At 40.4% G+C, this 21317-nt stretch overlaps 1 protein-coding gene across 1 annotated transcript in view; it reads left to right on the forward strand.

The window, feature by feature from the left end:
• Positions 1-21317, forward strand: part of MTMR6 (myotubularin related protein 6) — a 205516-nt gene that overhangs the window by 168696 nt on the left and 15503 nt on the right. The window contains exons 12-13 of the mRNA XM_053708501.1: positions 8462-8596; positions 8689-8815. Of these exons, the coding sequence (XP_053564476.1) occupies positions 8462-8596; positions 8689-8815 (262 nt within the window). The remainder of the gene's footprint in view (positions 1-8461; positions 8597-8688; positions 8816-21317) is intronic.

Consider the following 21317-nt stretch of genomic DNA (forward strand, 5'->3'; position numbering starts at 1 on the left):
TTGAACGCTTAGTCTTAACCAAGAGAGGGTTTTCTGAGAGTGTTATCGACACTCTGGTTCAAGCTCGTAAGCCAGTTACTCGTCGTATCTACCATAAAGTGTGGAAGACTTACTTGTACTGGTGTGAAGAGTGTGGGTTTTCCTGGCATAAGGTTAACGTTGCTAGAATTTTATCTTTTCTCCAGGATGGACTGGAGAAGGGTCTATCTGCTAGTTCCCTGAAGGGACAGATATCGGCCCTGTTGGTGTTACTGCACAAGAGATTGACTGAGCTTCTGGATGTGCAGTCCTTTGTTAAGGCTCTGACTAGGATCAGACCTGTGTTTACATCTGGGGCTCCGTCTTGGAACCTCAATCTTTTTCTTAAGTGTTTTGCAGCAGGCTCCATTTGAGCCTATGCATACTGTTGCCGTAAAGTTATCTTGGAAGGTTCTTTTTTTGTTGGCTATTGCATCTGAGCGTAGAGTTTCTGAGATTTCTGCTTTGCAATGTGACCCCCCCTTATCTTGTTTTCCATGCTGATAAGGCGATTTTACGTACTAAATTAGGGTTCCTCCCTAAGGTGGTGTCGGATCGTACCATTAATCAAGAAATTGTTGTTCCTTCCTTGTGTCCTAATCCTTCTTCAGCGAAGGAACATTTGCTTCACAATATAGATGTGGTTCGTGCCATGAAATGTTCTCTTCAGGCTACTAAGGAATTCAGACAATCTTCCTCTTTGTTTGTCATCCTATACAAGGAAGTGTAAGGGGCAGAAGGCTACTATGACTTCACTATCCACTTAGCTTATGAGACAGCGGGCGACAACCTCCTGAGAGGATAACGGCTCATTCCACTAGAGCAGTGGCTTCCTCCTGGGCTTTTAAGAACGAAGCCTCTATGGATCAGATTTTTAAGGCGGCTCCTGGTCCTCCTTATACACTTTTTCTAAATTTTACAAGTTTCATGTGTTTGCTTCGGCTGAAGCAGCTTTCGGGAGAAAAGTTTTGCAGGCTGTGGTGCCCTCAGAATAGGGTCCGCCTCTTTTTTTGTTCCCTCTCGTTATTTCTTTAGTGTCCTCTGGAGCTTGGGTATAGTTTTCCCAACAGTAAGGAATAAAGTCGTGGACTCTCCCGGCCTTTATGGAAGGAAAACAATTTATGCTTACCAGATAAATTCCATTCCTTCCTGGCAGGTAAAGTCCACGACCCCGCCCATAATTTATTTTTGTGGGGCGGCTCCCTTTTTATATTTTTCTGGCACCTCCATACCCTGATGTTTCTCCTACTTTTCCTTGTTCCCTCGGCAGAATGACGGGGGCATAGGGGAAGTGGGAGGGATATTTAAGCCTTTTGACTGTGGTGTCTATGCCTCCTCCTGGTGGCCAGGTGTTGTATTTTCCAACAGTAAGGAATGAAGTCATGGACTCTCCCTGCCAGGAAGGAAAGGAATTCATCTGGTAAGCATAAATGATGTTTTTTCTTTCTTAAGGAATGTGGATTTTTAAGGGGCAGTGCTTTTTATTGAGGGGTTTATGAGGCAAACCGTTTTTACAAGCTTTGAGAGATATTGGAGCATTTTGGTTCAGAAGGGGTTAAACGTTTTTAGCGCCGTATTTTGGCTCAGTTTAGTTCTGTTGCGGTCATGTGACTGTTCCAACACACTTCCGCTTTTCGGATGTCTGTTAGTAGCTAGTAGTAGTTAGTAGTTGTTAGCGGGGTGTGTGGACGTTTCAGCTGCTGGCTCAAAATCTCTATCTACGGTGCTGTTGTCGTAACGGAGGTGCACCTTTTTAAGCTCCTGATTGAATCACTATTTATAGCCCTGCTATTGTCATGGGAGATCCGGAATAGCTAGTGGGATTGATTGACTGGTTCAGGAGGTGGTAAGTCCTCAGCAGAGCTGAGGATTTACGGTGCTGTTTTTTTGTATATGATATATCAACTTTTTGGGCATTTATTTAGTTTGCCAATTCTTGTGGGGATCAATTTCTTATTAGTTATGAGCACTAATGATCAAAGTGGGTCCTTTGAAAAATGTTTATTTTGCTTGGAGGCTGTTGTTATTGCTCCTGTGCAGTTTTGCTCCTCTTGCCTAAATAAAACTTTATTGCATAAAGATAAGATTTTCTTAGAGTCTTCTGTCTCTCAGGATAGTGTTGCGCTAGACACACCTCGGCTTTCCCCTTAAATGTCCCATGCTTCACATACAGTGCCCTGCAGTTCCTCTCAACAACCTCCTGGGGGTGCTTTTTTAACTTAGCGATTTTGCTGCACAGATTACATCTGCTGTTTCAGCTGACTTATCAGCCTTTCTGGTTACTGTTAAACGCAAGAGGAAATGTAAAAATATTAATGTTAATAAGGGTTCTGACTCCGCTAAAGCTGCGTTAGTCAGTATGTCTCAATTATCTGATGAGGAGGGTGCCTCAGTGGCTTCTGAGGGTGAATTGTCAGATTCTGATTCTGTACTGATCAGTTCTGCAGATTCATCGGAGATTAATTTCAGATTTAAGTTGGAACACCTTTGAGTTCTATTAAAGGAGGTTCTTGCTACTTTGGAAGAATCCGACTCGTCTGTTGTGGAGAATCCAAAGAGGTCTAGTAAACTTAACAGGGTTTATGATGAACCCTCTTCTGTGGAAGTTTTTCCAGTTCCGGACCGTATGGCAGATATAATAACTCTGGAATGGGATAAACCAGGAATTCCATTTTTCCCCGTCTCCTGTTTCTAAAAAAATGTTTCCTGTGGCTGACTTTATTCGTGATTCATGGTGCACTGTGCCCAAGGTAGAGGGAACTATCTCTACTCTTGCCAAAATAACTACTCTTCCTATTGAGGATAGTTGTTCTTTCAAGGATCCCGTGGATAAGAAGCTTGAGTTTTTTTTTTAAGAAGATGTACATTCATCAGTGGCAGCCTGTTGCTAGTATTGCTACAGTTGCAGGGGCAGCGTCTAATTGGTTTGATGATTTATCTACTTTTCGAGGAAACCACTATAGAGGAGATTCAAGACAGGATCAAGACTCTCAAGCTAGCCAATACTTTTATTTGCGATGCCAATATGCAATTTCTTAGACTGGTATCTGAGATTTCTGGTTTCACTGTCTTAGCTTGCAGAACTCTTTGGTTGAAATCTTGGTCTGCAGATGTTTCATCCAAGTCCAAGCTTTTGTCTTTGCCTTATAAGGGCAAAACTTTGTTTAGCCCAGATCTGGCTGAAATAATTTCAGAGATTACAGGTGGAAAGGGCTCTTTCTTACCTCAGGATAAAAAGAATAGACCTAGGAGTCGATAAAATTCAAATTTTCTTTCCTTTCATAACTTCAAAGGACAAAAGTCTTCCTCGTCTTCTTCCATGCCGGAACAGTCCAAATCTCCTTGGAGGTCCGGTTAGCCTTGGAATAAAGGAAAGCAAGCCAAGAAGCCTTCCTCTGATTCTAAATCAGCATGAAGGGACCACCCCTGATCCTGTATTGGATGAAGTGGGGGGCAGGCTCTCTTTTTTTCCAGCAGGCTTGGATACACAATGTTCCCGATCCTTGGGCTGGATACACAATGTTCCCGATCTGTGAGTGTCCCACGGATACAGAATAGGATTCAAATCCTGTCCTCCCAGGGGCAGATTCCTCTTGTCAAGGTTATCTGTGGACCAGATAAAAAGAGAGGCCTTCTTAAACTGTGTAAAGGATCTATCTTCCCTCGGAGTGATTTTTCCAGTTCCACTAGAGGAACAGGGTCTAGGATTTCATTCAAATCTATTTGTAGTTCCAAAAGAGGAGGGCACTTTCCATCCTATTCTGGACCTAAAGTGTCTCAACCAATTCCTCTGGGTTCTGTCCTTCAAAATGGAGACCATCCACTCCATTCTTCCTTTGATACAGGAGGGTCAGTACATGACAACTATAGACCTGAAGGATGCGTATCTTCATGTTCCTATTCACAGGGATCATTACCAGTATCTGAGGTTTGCCTTTCTGGACAAACATTTCCAGTTTGTTGCCCTTCCTTTTGGCCTGCTACAGCTCCCAGAATTTTCACAAAGGTTCTGGGGGCTCTTCTAGCAGTGGTCAGGTCCCAGGGAATTGCTGTGGTGCCTTACCTGGACAACATCTTGGTTCAAGCGTCATCTTTTTATCTAGCAAGATCTCATACAGAGATGTTGTTGTCTATTCTACTTTCCCACGGGTGGAAAGTGAATCTGGAAAAGAGTTCCATAGTAACAGATACAAGGGTGTGTTTCCTAGGAACAATTATAGATTCTCTGTCCATTAAGATTTTTCTGACTGACGTCAGAAAATCTAAACTTATTGCTTCATGCCTTTCCCTCCAGTCTGCTATTTGTCCATCAGTGTCTCAATGCATGGAGGTGATTGGTCTGATGGTTGCTTCAATGGACATTGTTCCTTTTGCTGGGTTCCATCTGGGACTTCTGCAGTTATGTATGCTCAGTCAATGGAATGGAGACCACTCAGAACTTTTGCAGAGGATAGATGTGGATCCCCTTACAAGAGACTCTCTCTTGTGGTGGATTTCTCAGGACCATCTGTCTCGGGACACTTGCTTCCTGGGATTGGGTGATTGTGACCATAGATGCCAGTCTGTTAGGCTGGGGAGCAGTCTGGGGCTCCTTAAAAGTTCAGGTCTTGTGGAACCAGGAGGAGTCTTTTCTCTTCCTATAAACATCTTGGAGTTGAGAGCAATTTTCAATGTCTTGACAGCTTGGCCTCAGCTAGCTTCGGTCCGGTTTATCAGATTCCAATTGGACAACATCACCTCGGTGGCTTACATCAACCACCAGGGAGGAACTTGAAGCTCTTTAGCAATGATGGAAGTGACTCGCCTTCTCCAGTGGGTGGAGTCTCACGATTGTCATCTCTCTGCCATCCACATCCCAGGAGTGGACAACTGGGAAGTGGATTTTCTGAGCAGGCAGACTTTTCATCCAGGAGAGTTGACTCTCCACCCAGAGGTTTTCTTGATGATAACCCTCAGGTGGGGGGTTCCGGAATTGGATCTGATGGCGTCTCGTCAAAACGCCAAGCTTCCAAGGTACGGTTCAAGGTCAAGAGATCCTCACGCTGTTCTGATAGACGCCCTGGCGGTTCCTTGGAATTTCTATCTAGCTTACCTGTTTCCTCTGTTTGCTTTGTAATTCTAATAGCTCCTGCATGGCCTCGCAGGATCTTGTTCACGGATCTGATGAAGATGTCATCTCTTCCACCTTGGGGGTTACCTCTGAGGAAGGACCTTCTACTTCAGGGTCCTTTTCCTTCATCCAAATCTGGTTTCTCTGAAGCTGACTGAACGTCTAGTTTTGGCTAGACGTGGCTTCTCTGAGAAAGTCATATATACTATGATTCAGGCTCGTAAACCGGTTACTCACAGAATTCACCATAAGGTATGGCGTAAATACCTTTCTTGGTGTGATTCACAGGGTTTTTCTTGGAGCAAAGTAAGAGTTCCTCGAATTTTGGCTTTTCTTCAGGTTGGCCTGGAGATAGGTTTGTCATTCAGTACCCTGAAGGGTCAGATTTCTGCATTGTCTATTCTTTTACATAAACGTCTGGCAGTTCTGCCAGATGTTCAGTCTTTTGTTCAGGCCCTGGTCACAATCAAGCCTGTGTTTAAGTCCGTTGCTCCTCCTTGGAGTCTTAATCTTGTTCTTAAAGTTTTGCAGCAGGCTGCGTTTGAGCTGATGCATTCTGTTGATATTAAATTACCATCTTGGATGGTTTTGTTTCTTATTGCTATGTCTTTTGCTTGCAGAGTTTCTGAACTCTCGGCTCTGCAATGTGATTCCCCTTACCTCATTTTTCATGCTGATAAGGTGGTCCTCTGTACTAAGCTGTTCCATAAGGTACTTGGTCCTCTATAAATACTTTTTTCCAAATTTAAAAAATTTGATACTTTTGCCTCGGCTGAGGCTTCTTTTGGAAGAAAGGTTCTTCAAGCAGTGGTACCTTCAGTTTAGGTCCGCCTGTTTTGTTCTCCCTCCCTTTTATTCTGTGTCCTCTAGTTTGTGTATTGGTTCCCACTAGTAATTGGAATGATTCGTGGACTCTCCATGCCATAGGAAAGAAAATAAAATTGATGTTTACCTGATAAATTTCTTTCTTTCCGGGCATGGAGAGTCCACGACCCGCCCTTATTTTCATTCAGGCGGTAATTTTTTGTATAGACCTCAGGCACCGCTATACTTTTTTGTTTTTTTATTTTCCCGTTTTCCTTCGGCCAAATGACTGGGGGTTATGGGTACTTAAAAGCTCTGCTGGGGTGCTCTTTGCCGCCTCCTGCTGGCCAGGAGAGAATATCCCACTAGTAATTGAAATGATTTGTGGACTCTCCATGCCCGGAAATAAATAAATTTATCAGGTAAGCATAAAGTTCTCCTTTTCTTTTATCTCAGGTCTATCAATTTAAAGGCCCAGAGATTGAACTCTTGATTCTTAATCTACGTTCAAATAAGGTAGCCTGTAACAAGTTACTTTTATCACCAGTTTTGAATTTTGTCAATTTCCTAGTGTGATTAAACATGGTTTTGCCATGTTCAGGAATTCTTTGATTCTTACAAAATAATTTAGATCTGCAAGCTTCTTGTAAATCAAAGAAACAAATATTCAGTGCCGCTAATACTACTGGAATATATATTTTTCAAATTAAATACTATATTACAAATTAAAAAGATGGGATGAGAGGGGTGTTCAAAATTAAAACAATACATACACTTCATAAAATAATTTGGGTTCAACTTATTAGGTACCTTGTTAATTTCAATAAGACTAGGTATATAGAGTAGTTAGTCATTGGATTGTCAGTTCCACATGGAGACCCACTGTGGTGATTGCAGCTGAAGTAATGGTGGTCCAAACCACAGTAGTCGGATATTAAAAATATAAAAGGGACCAACAGCGCATCAGCAACTGCCCACAAGACCCTGGACATCTGAGGATCCACAATAAACATCCTATATCTGAATTTACGGACCAACAGCTGCTTTTTTTCAAGCGGAGTGACACACAGGGACTTTCATTACCACAAGTTTGTGATATGCTTCTATATGTTTGAAACATTGTACGTGCAATTGTGTGTGCTTTAATGTGCTATTAAATTTTAAGCTTTTACTTTTGAATCGGAGGATGCTCTGTTGTTTACTTTAGCTCTAGTTAGTTTAATAGTTAAGACATTTTCTCTTTCTGAGATCCTTATTGGTTTTAAGAGTTTTTTTTCAGACTTTTCTTTTTAATCTAAACTTTCAGTTTATTTTGATGGTTTCTTTTACACTTTTTCACCAACAGAGTGTCTTGTTTGTCAGCTTTCTATCTTACTTTCTATTAGGATAAGTTTTTGTGTTTTTTTTTTGTTTTTTTTTACTCAGTACGTTGTAGTTCTCTTTCTTTGTCTTTTTTAAATTTTTAAAGAGCATTTACGTTTATATTCACATACGTTCCTACCATACGTGTCTACGTAGGATTTTAAAAGATTTTTAGTTTTATGGTTCTTTTCTTTTGTCAAAGTATGAGTCAGAAGACTACAATTATTACTTTAGCTTTTCTTTTTTAAGCAATCATTAAGTATGGCTTCTTGGAAGCAGGAAACTTCTTCAATAATTTTTACAGTCCATTCTACTAGATAAATTAATTTCTTTCACGTGACCCTCCCTCTTATATTTTCCATTTGGCGGCAGTTTTAGTATGCACCTCATTTATCCTGCTTTGTCCTTTACTACTACTATATTTTCTGCTTTTCTTGGCTATACGTTAGACTGGGATACCGGAAAGGTGAGAAGGATTAATAGCTTGTGGAATTTGGGTATCTTTGCCTTCTCCTATTGGCCAGGAGTTGAAAAAACCCAGGAGTAATGGTTCGTGTACTCTCACCACTGAAGTAAATTAATTTATCAAGTAAGTATAAGTTTAGTTTTTTTCCAGCTCTTCTATGAACCCAAGCAAACTATAAAATTAATGTATCCCACATGATCAGGGGTGTGTGGCCACAGAAATAGTGGCAAATACATCAGAGGTGAGTGGAGGGAACAAGCATGCACCTTCAGCACTGACTTTCAGGTAAGCTGTGCTGATTCTACAAGGAGCGAGACTTCTGCCTCATACCTTTTGGTTACACACAGCATTTCTTAATAGTTGGGGTATGTGATACATCCCACAATTTAGCACTGCTCCTCAGGTAGTCTGAGCTGATTTTCTTATCATTTTACCTTGTATATTTGTACAGGTAATATTAATAATAAAAAATAGCCCCTTGGCTGTTCTCTAGCACAAACATGGATCTATGTTTGCCATGTCACAGCTATTGGGATAGTAGTTGACATGTTCATCATGGCCTTTTTCTACATGCTGGTGCTTATTCATACAGCCACTGTGATTCATTACACTGCAAAATTATATACCTTTTTTTGAGACATGCAATGCATTTGTAAATTCCTTAATAGTGAACTGTCTCAATCTTCTGCCGTTTTGTGTAGATTAAAAGAGAAAACTCATTCCTTGTGGGCCTATCTACAAGCAGAACAAAGCAAATATCGGAACCCTATATTTGATCCAGATTCCTTAAAAACGTTCCCAGTATTAGTGCCAAACACAATACATTTCAATTTCAAGTAAGTGTTCTTTCCGATTATGTTTTGTTTTCAGCTTTAGTTTGTTCATGTCAAGGGTGTTCTGGTTCTTACCGCATTTTGTGTGTGTACAGGTTTTGGAGAAACATGTATCACCAGTTTGACAAGTCAATGCATCCAAGACAGTCCTTACCTGCTTTGCTTTTGAAAATCACTGAAGAAAACAAAACTCTGGAAGACGAACTTCAACAATTACAGTTGGTAAATACTATGTGTGTGTTCTGGATCAAAAATGTAAATCTTTCTGGAACAAATAGGTCAAAGCTGTGCCATTGACACTTATAAGCAGCAACCTATTTAGGAACTCATATTGAAATGTTTTTTTAGTTGCATTGGGGGCATTTCATGCTACTGTATAAGCTAAAGATCCATACTTCAATTTGTGGAATATAAATATATAGATCTATTAGTTCTCTCTCTCCTTCCCCTTGATTTTCTTTGCCACCCCCCTCTCTCCTCCCTTCTTTATCTCTTTCTCCCTCCCTTCTGACTTCCTTACAATAAAATAAAAAAAACTTACTTGATTGGGAGTTTGTAAATTTAAACAGCTTTCCAAATGACTCCTAATATCACATGTTCTTTGTTGAAAAGCATACCAAGATAGGCTTGGGAGCAGCACTGGACTAAAGGGAGCTAGTTGGTGATTGGTGGTTGTACAAATATGTCCCTTGTCATTGTCTCACTAAATGTGATCAACTAGCTGCCAGTAGTGCATTGCTGCTCTTAGGTTTACTCTTCAACACAGGATAGCAAGATAAAGCTAATTTGATGATAGAAGTAACTTGTTGTTTAAAATTAAGTGCTCTGTTTGAATCATGAAAATTCCAGTTTGACTTTACTGTCCCTTTTAAATAGATGAAAAACTCATCTGTGACTATAAAAAATATGTCTTAAGATGTATTAGGTAGGGTGGTAAAATATCACTATAGTTTACTAGTCATGGGTTAAAAGAGGGAAATAAAACTACTAGCTAGTCCAATCAGTGTTTAAGATAAGGAAGTCACTTTTTTTTTTACTTGTCCAGGACTAGTGGCAATTGCAATCCTTGTGTGCGTGTATCTAAATATATGTGTGTGTGTGTATATGTATAAGTATGTGTGTGTATATATATATATATATATATATAGACACACACAAATATATGTATATCAGCATATATTATATTTACTGGGAACACACAGTTCCCATAGACCGCAATGTAAAGGCACTTTTCAGTGCTGTTTTTTTTTCCCAACACCCCACACCCGCCAACTTCAGTTCCCAAAAACTGCCTACAAAAAAAAAAAAATGCTTCAATTTTTATTTTTTAATAAAATACACAACATTGTATTTTAGGGGCATTTGGGGCACATTTATAAAATGTAAGTTTGCGATAGAAACCATCCACTTGTAATGGCTGGTTATATATTGCATGCCCGCAAACAAGCTTACCGGCGCTCGATAAATTAGCGCTCCACTTGTAATCTAGCTCTTAATTGGTTAATCATTTATATTTTGACGGCTTTTCTGCTGTACTTTATTGGAAGTAGAAAAATAATAATTGCCTTAATATTGATAATTTTAATAACTTTATTTAACTAAAACAATAACATTTTATAGCATATGTATTCTTGTATTTGCTTAAACATAAACTTACATCAACCAGGTCCACATGAAACACTTCTGCTCAAAAGGTTTAATTTTCATTTTTACTTCTTCACTTTCCTCCCTCCTCACACGTAGCTCCTTGTGCAGATCTGTTACACTCTAAACAAGCTTCTTTTTATTGAACTTCTTTAAATTTAGCACTTAAAAGGACATTTAACACCTGAAAAAAAATCTTAAAACTAACATTCTTATTAATAAAAATCAGGTAATCACTGCTGTTTATTTTATCTGCTCTGTTTACCCCAAAGTGTTGAAACAAATTGTTTGGAAACAGTGTGTCAATATGGTGCTTGATTCTGCTATGTATGGTGCCATATTGTAACTACGTTACACTGGGGCACAGAAGTCACGTGATGCTTGATGCAGTCACGTGACACACACGGCATATTTTCCTATAGTGTATGCTTGTCACAGCTCAGTACTAGCTCACTGTTATGCAGAGCTTGTGCTGCAGTTTATGTTGTTAATCTTTTAATTAAATACAATATTTTCTAAACATCGTTTTCTATGTAAATAGTTTTTCTTTCATGTAATTAGCAAGAGTCCATGAGCTAGTGACGTATGGGATATACATTCCTACCAGGAGGGGCAAAGTTTCCCAAACCTCAAAATGCCTATAAATACACCCCTCACCACACCCACAAATCAGTTTTACAAACTTTGCCTCCTATGGAGGTGGTGAAGTAAGTTTGTGCTAGATTCTACGTTGATATGCGCTCCGTAGCAGGTTGGAGCCCGGTTTTCCACTCAGCGTGCAGTGAATGTCAGAGGGATGTGAGGAGAGTATTGCCTATTTGAATTCAATGATCTCCTTCTACGGGGTCTATTTCATAGGTTCTCTGTTATCGGTCGTAGAGATTCATCTCTTACCTCCCTTTTCAGATTGACGATATACTCTTATATATACCATTACCTCTACTGATTCTCGTTTCAGTACTGGTTTGGCTTTCTACTACATGTAGATGAGTGTCCTGGGGTAAGTAAGTCTTATTTTCTGTGACACTCTAAGCTATGGTTGGGCACTTTTATATAAAGTTCTAAATATATGTGTTCAAACATTTATTTGCCTTGACTCAGGATGTTCAACGTTCCTTATTTCAGACAGTCAGTTTCATATTTGGGATAATGCATATGAATCAATCATTTTTTTCTTACCTTTAAATTTGACTTTTTTCCCTGTGGGCTGTTAGGCTCGCGGGGGCTGAAAATGCTTCATTTTATTGCGTCATTCTTGGCGCGGACTTTTTTGGCGCAAATTTTTTTTTTCTGTTTCCGGCGTCATACGTGTCGCCGGAAGTTGCGTCATTTTTTTGATGTTTTTTTGCGCCAAAAGTGTCGGCGTTCCGGATGTGGCGTCATTTTTGGCGCCAAAAGCATTTAGGCGCCAAATAATGTGGGCGTCTTTTTTGGCGCTAAAAAATATAGGCGTCACTATTGTCTCCACATTATTTAAGTCTCATTATTTATTGCTTCTGGTTGCTAGAAGCTTGTTCACTGGCATTTTTTCCCATTCCTGAAACTGTCATTTAAGGAATTTGATAAATTTTGCTTTATATGTTGTTTTTTCTATTACATATTGCAAGATGTCCCAGATTGACCCTGAGTCAGAAGATACTTCTGGAAAGTCGCTGCCTGGTGCTGGATCTACCAAAGTTAAGTGTATCTGCTGTAAACTTGTGGTATCTGTTCCTCCAGCTGTTGTTTGTAATGAATGTCATGACAAACTTGTTAATGCAGATAATATTTCCTTTAGTAATGTTACATTACCTGTTGCTGTTCCATCAACATCTAATACTCAGAGTGTTCCTGTTAACATAAGAGATTTTGTTTCTAAATCCATTAAGAAGGCTATGTCTGTTATTCCTCCTTCTAGTAAACGTAAAAGGTCTTTTAAAACTTCTCATTTTTCAGATGAATTTTTAAATGAACATCATCATTCTGATTCTGATAATGATTCCTCTGGTTCAGAGGATTCTGTTTCAGAGGTTGATGCTGATAAATCTTCATATTTATTCAAAATGGAATTTATTCGTTCTTTACTTAAAGAAGTCCTAATTGCATTAGAAATAGAGGATTCTGGTCCTCTTGATACTAAATCTAAATGTTTAAATAAGGTTTTTAAATCTCCTGTAGTTATTCCAGAAGTTTTTCCTGTCCCTGATGCTATTTCTGAAGTAATCTCCAGGGAATGGAATAATTTGGGTAATTCATTTACTCCTTCTAAACGTTTTAAGCAATTATATCCTGTGCCATCTGACAGATTAGAGTTTTGGGACAAAATCCCTAAGGTTGATGGGGCTGTCTTTACTCTTGCTAAACGTACTACTATTCCTACGGCAGATAGTACTTCCTTTAAGGATCCTTTAGATAGGAAGATTGAATCTTTTCTAAGAAAAGCTTACTTATGTTCAGGTAATCTTCTTAAACCTGCTATATCTTTAGCGGATGTTGCTGCAGCTTCAACTTTTTGGTTAGAAGCTTTAGCGCAACAAGTAACAGATCATAATTCTCATAGCATTGTTAATCTTCTTCAACATGCTAATAACTTTATTTGTGATGCCATCTTTGATATCATTAGAGTTGATGTCAGGTATATGTCTCTAGCTATTTTGGCTAGAAGAGCTTTATGGCTTAAAACTTGGAATGCTGATATGTCTTCTAAGTCAACTTTGCTTTCCCTTTCTTTCCAGGGTAATAAATTATTTGGTTCTCAGTTGGATTCTATTATCTCAACTGTTACTGGAGGGAAAGGAACTTTTTTACCACAGGATAAAAAATCTAAAGGTAAATTTAGGTCTAATAATCGTTTTCGTTCCTTTCGTCACAATAAGGAACAAAAGCCTGATCCTTCACCCACAGGAGCGGTATCAGTTTGGAAACCATCTCCAGTCTGGAATAAATCCAAGCCTTTTAGAAAACCAAAGCCAGCTCCCAAGTCCACATGAAGGTGCGGCCCTCATTCCAGCCCAGCTGGTAGGGGGCAGATTACGATTTTTCAAAGAAATTTGGATCAATTCAATTCACAATCTTTGGATTCAGAACATTGTTTCAGAAGGGTACAGAATTGGCTTCAAGATAAGGCCTCCTGCAAAGAGATTTTTTCTTTCCCGTGTCCCAGTAAATCCAGCGAAGGCTCAAGCATTTCTGAAATGTGTTTCAGATCTAGAGTTGGCTGGAGTAATTATGCCAGTTCCAGTTCTGGAACAGGGGCTGGGGTTTTATTCAAATCTCTTCATTGTACCAAAGAAGGAGAATTCCTTCAGACCAGTTCTGGATCTAAAAATATTGAATCGTTATGTAAGGATACCAACATTAAAAATGGTAACTATAAGGACTATCCTGCCTTTTGTTCAGCAAGGGCATTATATGTCCACAATAGATTTACAGGATGCATATCTGCATATTCCGATTCATCCAGATCACTATCAGTTTCTGAGATTCTCTTTCCTAGACAAGCATTACCAGTTTGTGGCTCTGCCGTTTGGCCTAGCAACAGCTCCAAGAATTTTTACAAAGGTTCTCGGTGCCCTTCTGTCTGTAATCAGAGAACAGGGTATTGTGGTATTTCCTTATTTGGATGATATCTTGGTACTTGCTCAGTCTTCACATTTAGCAGAATCTCATACGAGTCGACTTGTGTTGTTTCTTCGCTCTGTATGCTGAACCAGTGGTGCAGGGATTACACAAAGATATCTCAATTAATATCTTTAAAACAGATTTACGACACTCTCTGACGTGGTGGACAGATCACCATCGGTTAGTTCAGGGGGCTTCTTTTGTTCTTCCGACCTGGACTGTAATTTCAACAGATGCAAGTCTGACAGGTTGGGGAGCTGTTTGGGGGTCTCTGACAGCACAAGGGGTTTGGGAATCTCAGGAGGTGAGATTACCAATAAATATTTTGGAAATTTTCAGAGCTCTTCAGTCATGGCCTCTTCTAAAGAGAGAATCGTTCATTTGTTTTCAGACAGACAATGTCACAACTGTGGCATATATCAATCATCAAGGAGGGACTCACAGTCCTCTGGCTATGAAAGAAGTATCTCGAATACTGATATGGGCGGAATCCAGCTCCTGTCTAATTTCTGCGGTTCATATCCCAGGTATAGACAATTGGGAAGCGGATTATCTCAGTCGCCAAACGTTACATCCGGGCGAATGGTCTCTTCACCCAGAGGTATTTCTTCAGATTGTTCAAATGTGGGGACTTCCAGAAATAGATCTGATGGCTTCTCATCTAAACAAGAAACTTCCCAGGTATCTGTCCAGATCCAGGGATCCTCAGGCGGAAGCAGTGGATGCATTGTCACTTCCTTGGAAGTATCATCCTGCCTATATCTTTCCGCCTCTAGTTCTTCTTCCAAGAGTAATCTCCAAGATTCTGAAGGAATGCTCGTTTGTTCTGCTGGTGGCTCCAGCATGGCCTCACAGGTTTTGGTATGCGGATCTTGTCCGGATGGCCTCTTGCCAACCGCGGACTCTTCCGTTAAGACCGGACCTTCTGTCGCAAGGTCCTTTTTACCATCAGGATCTCAAATCCTTAAATTTAAAGGTATGGAGATTGAACGCTTGATTCTTAGTCAAAGAGGTTTCTCTGACTCTGTGATTAATACTATGTTACAGGCTCGTAAATCTGTATCTAGGAAGATATATTATCGAGTCTGGAAGACTTACATTTCTTGGTGTCTTTCTCATCATTTTTCCTGGCATTCTTTTAGAATTCCGAGAATTTTACAGTTTCTTCAGGATGGTTTGGATAAAGGTTTGTCTGCAAGTTCCTTGAAAGGACAAATCTCTGCTCTTTCTGTTCTTTTTCACAGAAAGATTGCTAATCTTCCTGATATTCATTGTTTTGTACAAGCTTTGGTTCGTATAAAACCTGTTATTAAGTCAATTTCTCCTCCTTGGAGTTTGAATTTGGTTCTGGGGGCTCTTCAAGCTCCTCCGTTTGAACCTATGCATTCATTGGACATTAAATTACTTTCTTGGAAAGTTTTGTTTCTTTTGGCCATCTCTTCTGCTAGAAGAGTTTCTGAATTTCTGCTCTTTCTTGTGAGTCTCCTTTTCTGATTTTTCATCAGGATAAGGCGGTGTTGCGAACTTCTTTTAAATTTTTACCTAAGGTTGTGAATTCTAACAACATTAGTAGAGAAATTGTGGTTCCTTCATTGTGTCCTAATCCTAAGAATTCTAAGGAGAGATCATTGCATTCTTTGGATGTAGTTAGAGCTTTGAAATATTATGTTGAAGCTACTAAGAATTTCCGAAAGACTTCTAGTCTATTTGTTATCTTTTCCGGTTCTAGGAAAGGTCAGAAGGCCTCTGCCTTTTCTCTGGCATCTTGGTTGAAATCTTTAATTCATCATGCTTATGTTGAGTCGGGTAAAACTCCGCCTCAAAGGATTACGGCTCATTCTACTAGGTCAGTTTCTACTTCCTGGGCGTTTAGGAATGAAGCTTCGGTTGATCAGATTTGCAAAGCAGCAACTTGGTCTTCTTTGCATACTTTTACTAAATTCTACCATTTTGATGTGTTTTCTTCTTCTGAAGCAGTTTTTGGTAGAAAAGTACTTCAGGCAGCTGTTTCAGTTTGATTCTTCTGCTTATAATTTCAGTTTTTTTCATTATAAGATTTAAACTTTATTTTGGGTGTGGATTATTTTCAGCGGAATTGGCTGTCTTTATATTATCCCTCCCTCTCTAGTGACTCTTGCGTGGAAGATCCACATCTTGGGTAGTCATTATCCCATACGTCACTAGCTCATGGACTCTTGCTAATTACATGAAAGAAAACATAATTTATGTAAGAACTTACCTGATAAATTCATTTCTTTCATATTAGCAAGAGTCCATGAGGCCCACCCTTTTTTTGGTGGTTATGATTTTTTGTATAAAGCACAATTATTCCAATTCCTTATTTTTTATGCTTTCGCACTTTTTTCTTATCACCCCACTTCTTGGCTATGCGTTAAACTGATTTGTGGGTGTGGTGAGGGGTGTATTTATAGGCATTTTGAGGTTTGGGAAACTTTGCCCCTCCTGGTAGGAATGTATATCCCATACGTCACTAGCTCATGGACTCTTGCTAATATGAAAGAAATGAATTTATCAGGTAAGTTCTTACATAAATTATGTTATTTCTCTTTGTCTTTACCACACTTTTTTTAAGGTTCCTAATCTGTATCAGTGCACGGCTCCAGGCAGAGTTATAAATTATTATTATTATCATTTATTTGTATAGCGCCGCCAAATTCCGTAAGCGCTGGGTACAATGATAGGGGTATACAATGACAAAAATTTGTGATAAAATACAAAACATAACAAAACTAAACAAATCTAGTACAGGAGGAAGAGGGCCCTGCTCCGGATAGCTCAGTCTATAGGTTTAGGGTGCAGAGACATAAGGTTGGAGTAGCTTATTACATCGGTTGTAGTTGAAGCCGTGAGTCAGGCAGTTCATGTATTAGTTTGGTTTGGATGAGGGATGGAGGAGAGATGGTAAGCCTTTCTGAATAGGAGAGTTTTCAAGGAGCGTCTGAAGCTATACAAGGTTGGAGACAGTCTTATGGAGCAGGGTAGAGAGTTCCAGAGGACTGGAGCAGCACGGGCAAAGTCTTGAAGGCGGGAGTGGGACGTAGAGATAACAGGAGTGTAGAGACGTAGGTCAGAGGTTGATCAAAGATGACGGGATGGGGAATATTTCACGATGAGAGAGGAAATATAGTTGGGAGTTAGACTGTTGAGTGATTTGTAACTTAGGGTTAATACTTTAAATTGTATTCTGGAGTGCATGGGGAGCCAGTGTAGAGACTGGCAGAGTGGAGCAGCTGATGTAGATCGGCGACTTTGGTGGATGAGTCTAGCAGAAGCATTCATAATAGATTGGAGGGAGGAGAGGCGGTGTTTTGGAAGGCCATTTAGGAGTAGATTGCAATTATCAATGCGTGACAAAAAAGTATTTTTGTAGTTTTTTGAGTAAGGAAGTTCTGGAAATGTTGCGTAGGTGTGAACGGCAGGATTTGGTAAGCGCTTGTATATGTGGGTTGAATGTGAGTTCTGAGTCTAGTGTGACCCCAAGACAGCGGACCTGGGGTGAGGTGTTGAGAATAGAGTCTACAACCGTCAGAGAAATGTCAGGTGTTGGATGTCTCGAAGAGGGGGGGGGGATAAGCAGCTCAGTTTTGGACAGATTGAGTTAGAGGTAGTGTGAAGACATCCAAGAGGAAATTGCAGAGAGGCAGTCAGAAATCTGTTTGAGTAAAGAGGGAGAGATATCAGGAGAGGAAAGATAGATTTGGGTTTCATCAGCATATAAGTGGTACTGGAATCCAAAGGAGGCTATAAGTTTTCCAAGGCAGGATGTATAGAGAGAGAAAAGCAAGGAGCCCAAGACTGAGCCTTGCGGTACTTCAACTGAGAGAAGCATAGGATTACAAGTTATGGTGTTAAAGGAAACTGAAAACGAGGGTTTGAGAGATATGAGGCAAACCAGGAGAGGGCTGTGTCTCGGATGCCAAATAAATGTAGTATTTCTTCTATAAGGTACGACGAGTCCACGGATTCATCCTTTACTTGTGGGATATTATCCTCCTGCTAACAGGAAGTGGCAAAGAGCATCACAGCAGAGCTGTCTATATAGCTCCTCCCTTAGCTCCACCCCCCAGTCATTCTCTTTGCCTACTCTAAGTACTAGGAAGGGTAAAGTGAAAGAGGTGATAAACTTCAAGCAAGAGTTTTTTGTTTTAAATGGTACCGGTGTGTACTATTTACTCTCAGGCAGCAGATGGATGAAGACTTCTGCCTGGAGGATGATGATCTTAGCATTTGTAAGATCCAGTGCAGTTCCCACAGAGGCTGAGGAGTACAAGAAACTTCAGTGTGAGGAACGTTTTCATACTATATAGCAGTGAGGTATGTTCAGTCATTTTTTCTGGAGAGACTGTGTATTTCAGAAAGGCTGACACTTCCCCATGAGGGTAGGGGTAAGCAGTAATCCTAAGAGCTATAGAAAGGCATTACTAAGCTTGCATAAGGGGCTAATCAAAAAATGGTTGACATAGAGTTTTTGAATGTTTGTGGGCAAACGTTTTATGAGCTGGGAGTGCTTTTAACGTTTTGTGGGCAATAACGTTTTTTTGGGCAACTTTATTGAGGGTACACTTGGCTTATTATTTGCGTCTCAGAACCCACATGGCTAGTTTAAAACCGCTCTGGTGCGGTTCTTTGAGGCTGTAGAGACATCGAGTGAGATGGGCCTATTTTCGCGCCTCAGATGCGCAGTTGTTTTCACTCAGCAAGCTCCAACACTTGTGGATGTTTTGGGCCAAATCGAAGCTTTAACCTAATATTTACAATCCCTGAGGGCAGGTAGGCGCCACAGCAGGGCTGTGGCGAGGTGCTGGGGGTGTTTTTTTCGGATTTAGGCCTGATTTCAATCCGGTTTGCACATTAAGGGGTTAAATGTTTTATTTTCTTGTGGGGCAATCTTAACTACACTAATTGAGTCTGCTATCAAAAATTTGGAAAGGTTCCGTTTGAACCTATGCATTCCATAGATATTAAGCTTCTATCTTGGAAAGTTCTGTTTTTAGTTGCTATCTCTTCGTCTCGAAGAGTTTCTGAACTATCTGCATTACAATGCGACTCGCCTTATCTTGTGTTCCATGCTGATAAGGTGGTTTTGCGTACCAAACCTGAATTCCTTCCTAAGGTTGTTACTAATAGGAATATCAATCAGGAAATTGTTGTTCCTTCTCTGTGTCCTAATCCTTCCACTAAGAAGGAGCGTCTGTTGCACAACTTGGACGTGGTTCGTGCTTTGAAGTTTTACTTGCAAGCAACCAAAGATTTCCATCAAACATCTTCTTTGTTTGTTGTCTATTCTGGAAAACGTAGAGGTCAAAAAGCTACGGCTACCTCTCTTTTTGGCTGAAAAGCATCATCCGCTTGGCATACGAGACTGCTGGACAGCAGCCTCCTGAAAGGATTACAACTTACTCTACTAGAGCGGTGGCTTCCACATGGGCTTTTAAAAAATGATGCTTCTGTTGAACAGATTTATAAGGCTGCGACGTGGTCTTCGCTTCATACCTTTTCCAAATTTTACAAATTTGATACTTTTGCTTCTTCGGAGGCTATTTTTGGGAGAAAAGTTCTTCAAGCAGTAGTGCCTTCTGTTTAACCATCTGTCTTGTCCCTCCCGTTCATCCGTGTCCTGTAGCTTTGGTATTGTATCCCACAAGTAAAGGATGAATCCGTGGACTCGTCGTACCTTATAGAAGAAAAGTAAATTTATGCTTACCTGATAAATTAATTTCTTCTATGGTACGACGAGTCCACGGCCCGTCCTGTCATTTTAAGGCAGATTATATTTTTTTATTTTAAACTTCAGTCACCTCTGCACCTTTTAGTTTCTCCTTTTTCTTCTTGTACCTTCGGTCGAATGACTGGGGGGTGGAGCTAAGGGAGGAGCTATATAGACAGCTCTGCTGTGGTGCTCTTTGCCACTTCCTGTTAGCAGGAGGATAATATCCCACAAGTAAAGGATGAATCCGTGGACTCGTCGTACCATAGAAGAAATTAATTTATCAGGTAAGCATAAATTTACTTTTTTAGGAGGAGAGGATGGTCAACTGTGTCAAAAGATGCGGACAAGTCAAGAAGAATTAGTAAGGAGTAATGGCCTTTTCCTTTAGCTGATAACAGGTCATTTGTTACTTTAGCAAGAGCAGTTTCTGTTGACTGTTTAGGGCGGAAACCAGATTGTAGTGGATCAATTAAGGAGTTAGTTATGAGAAATTGAGTTAGCCGATTATAGAGTTGTCGTTCCAATAATTTTGAAGCAAAAGGAAGTAAGGAGACTGGCCGATAGTTAGATAGTTTTAGGATTGGTATGATTGACGCATGCTTGAATGTGTCAGGAAATGTGCCAGCGGTGAGAGATTGGTTAAAGAGATGAGTTAGAGTAGAGGTTAGTGAAGCAGAGATAGAGGGAATAAGTCATGAAGGAATAGGGTCAAGTGGGCAGGTTGTGAGATGAGCCAAGAATAGGAGTGCAGAGATTTCTTCCTCTGTTACAGTAGGGAAGTAGCATAGAGGGGTGTGAGGTGCAGATCTCTTTTCTAATGTTGTCAATTTTATTTTTGAAGTGATCAGCAATAATTTGAGCAGTGAGGTTGGTAGTGGGCGGGGGTGCTGGCAGACGTAGAAGGGAGTTAAAGGTTGAGAACAGCTTTCTGGGGTTGGATGCGTGAGATGACACAAGGGAGGAGAAATGGACTTGTTTGGCCAGGCTGAGCGCAGAGTTGTAGAACTTAAGGGTGAATTTATAATGCTGGAAATCAGCACAGGAGCGTGATTTCCTCCACTGCCGTTCAGCGGCCCATGAGCATCGCTGAAGATATCTGGTCTGTTTGGTGTGCCACGGTTGTCGTCGAGTGATTGATGTACGTCGAAGAGTGGAGGGTGCAGTTTTGTCAAGTGTTGATTTTAGTGCCGAATTATACTGTAGAGTCACAAGCTTTGGACAAGAGAGGATTAAATGTCAGAGAGCAGAGGACTCAGTTGAGTGGAAAAGTCTGAGCGATCCAAGTCATTTAAATTCCTGTAAGGTAGCAGTTTTTTGGGGACTTGCAAAGATGTAGCAGGTAGAGTAAGAGAGAAAGTTAGTAGATGGTGGTCAGAGAGAGGAAAGGGGAAGTTAAGGGAGTTGGAAACAGCTCAGAGATTAGTGAAGACCAGGTCTATGCAGTTGCCTTCACAGTGGGTTGGAGATGTTGTCCACTGGGACAGGCCTAAAGAGGTGGTAATGGATAGAAGTTTAGAGGCAGCAGGCATGTTAGGCTTATCAAGGGGTAGAGATGAGAGAAGGGACATTGCAAGAGAGAAAATGTGGAAGCCAGGCTTCAAAGTGGTCCAGAAATTGTGATTCTGGGCCAGGGGGCTGATAGATAACTGCAACACGAAGAGCTATAGGGGAGAAGAGGCGGATAGCGTGAACTTCAAAAGATGAGAAGGAAAGAGAGGGGGGTGAAGGAATGCAGTGAAAGGTACTGTG

This window comes from Bombina bombina, chromosome 3 (assembly GCF_027579735.1).
Source record: "Bombina bombina isolate aBomBom1 chromosome 3, aBomBom1.pri, whole genome shotgun sequence".
Lineage (NCBI taxonomy): Eukaryota > Metazoa > Chordata > Amphibia > Anura > Bombinatoridae > Bombina > Bombina bombina.